General features: G+C 44.9%; 1 protein-coding gene across 2 annotated transcripts in view; it reads left to right on the forward strand.

The window, feature by feature from the left end:
* Mmp27 (matrix metallopeptidase 27) overlaps positions 1–1,449 on the forward strand; it is a 10,582-nt gene that overhangs the window by 1,298 nt on the left and 7,835 nt on the right. For both annotated transcript variants that reach the window (XM_021206260.1, XM_021206261.1), the window contains exons 3-4: positions 677–825; positions 900–1,031. In XM_021206260.1, coding sequence (XP_021061919.1) covers positions 677–825; positions 900–1,031 — 281 coding nt within the window. The remainder of the gene's footprint in view (positions 1–676; positions 826–899; positions 1,032–1,449) is intronic.

Genomic DNA, 1,449 nt, shown 5'->3' on the forward strand with positions numbered 1-1,449 from the left:
GTGTGTGTGTGTGTGTGTGTGTGTGTGTGTGTGTGTGTGTGTGTGTTTTAGAGCTATCAAATCTCAAATCTTAGATGGGTCCCAGTATAACAGTGTATACTCTGTATACTCGGCTATTTAAGGATAAGGAACTACAAGAGATTTGATGAAAAAAGTAAAAAGAAAGTTAGCTAAGAGGTTAAGGAAATGACTCATCGGTTAAGAGCTTGTACACTCTTGCAAATCAGGTTTGATTCCCAGTACTCACATGACAGCTCACAATTATGTGGCACTCCAGTTCAAAGGGATTGCATGCCCTCTTTTGACTTCTGCAGGTCCCTACACACATGCAGCACACATACAAACATTCAGGGACGCACACATAGGTGAAAACTAGCTAGGCATAAACCTGGGAGTGGTCCAACAAGCCGTGTTCTTCCATCATGCTTTGGATTCCTGCCCAAACTCCTCAGTAATGAACTGTGGCCAGGAACTGCAAACTAAACAAACCCTTCCCCTCTAAGTTGCATTTGGCCGAAGTGTGTTTTTGCAGCATGAGGAAGGAAACCCTGAGTTGGGTTATGTAAAGCTGTCTCACTTAAATAAAGCTGGAGATCAGCACAACGTTACAAGTCACTACGGCCACGACTAGTAAACTACCATATCCACAGTTCCTATAATGTTGCCTATTTTTCAGAATAATGAACTACACTCCTGATATGACACCAGCTGATGTGGATGAGGCTATTCAGAAAGCTCTACAAGTTTGGAGCCAGGTCACTCCACTGATGTTTACCAGGATATCCAAGGGGGTTGCAGATATAATGATAGCATTCAGGACAGGAGGTAAGGCTTACCGTGAGGGGAGTGACTTCTAAGATCACAGGGAGCTGACCTCTCTCCCATCAACTGTCTTTCAGTCCATGGCTGGTGTCCTCGTCACTTTGATGGTCCTCTGGGAGTCCTTGGCCATGCCTTTCCTCCTGGTCTGGGTCTGGGTGGTGACACTCACTTTGACGAAGATGAAACCTGGATAGCCAAGGATGGGGAAGGTGAGACTAATTTTCACTGTGAGAAAATTGCATTAATCTAAAAAAAAAAGTCATCTGGAAAGAAGCACTGTACAGTTATCTGCCTTTCACATCCAGATTCCCTAGTTTGTTACATAATGTTCTTTATTCTCAGATCACACTAGTAGGATGACTAACAACCATTAACAATGGCTGTGCACTGGTAGTCTTCTTACAGAGCTCTCACAGGTTAGTAGTCCTGGTCTGAGAACAGTGTTTGCCATTTGCCCATGCACTCATTAACATAGCGCTGGGAATTTCCACAGTGCCTGCTGGTCCACTGTGTACACAAACCTATGCAAGGTGTGTTATGTGAACCCCAGAGGTGTTCTCGAAAGTCCCAGCCTTACAGCCTCTGCAATTCTGTGTGACGCTGTAACCCCACACTCAGCGCAAGGCC

Source organism: Mus pahari, chromosome 10 (genome assembly GCF_900095145.1).
Source record: "Mus pahari chromosome 10, PAHARI_EIJ_v1.1, whole genome shotgun sequence".
NCBI classification, from domain to species: Eukaryota; Metazoa; Chordata; class Mammalia; order Rodentia; family Muridae; genus Mus; species Mus pahari.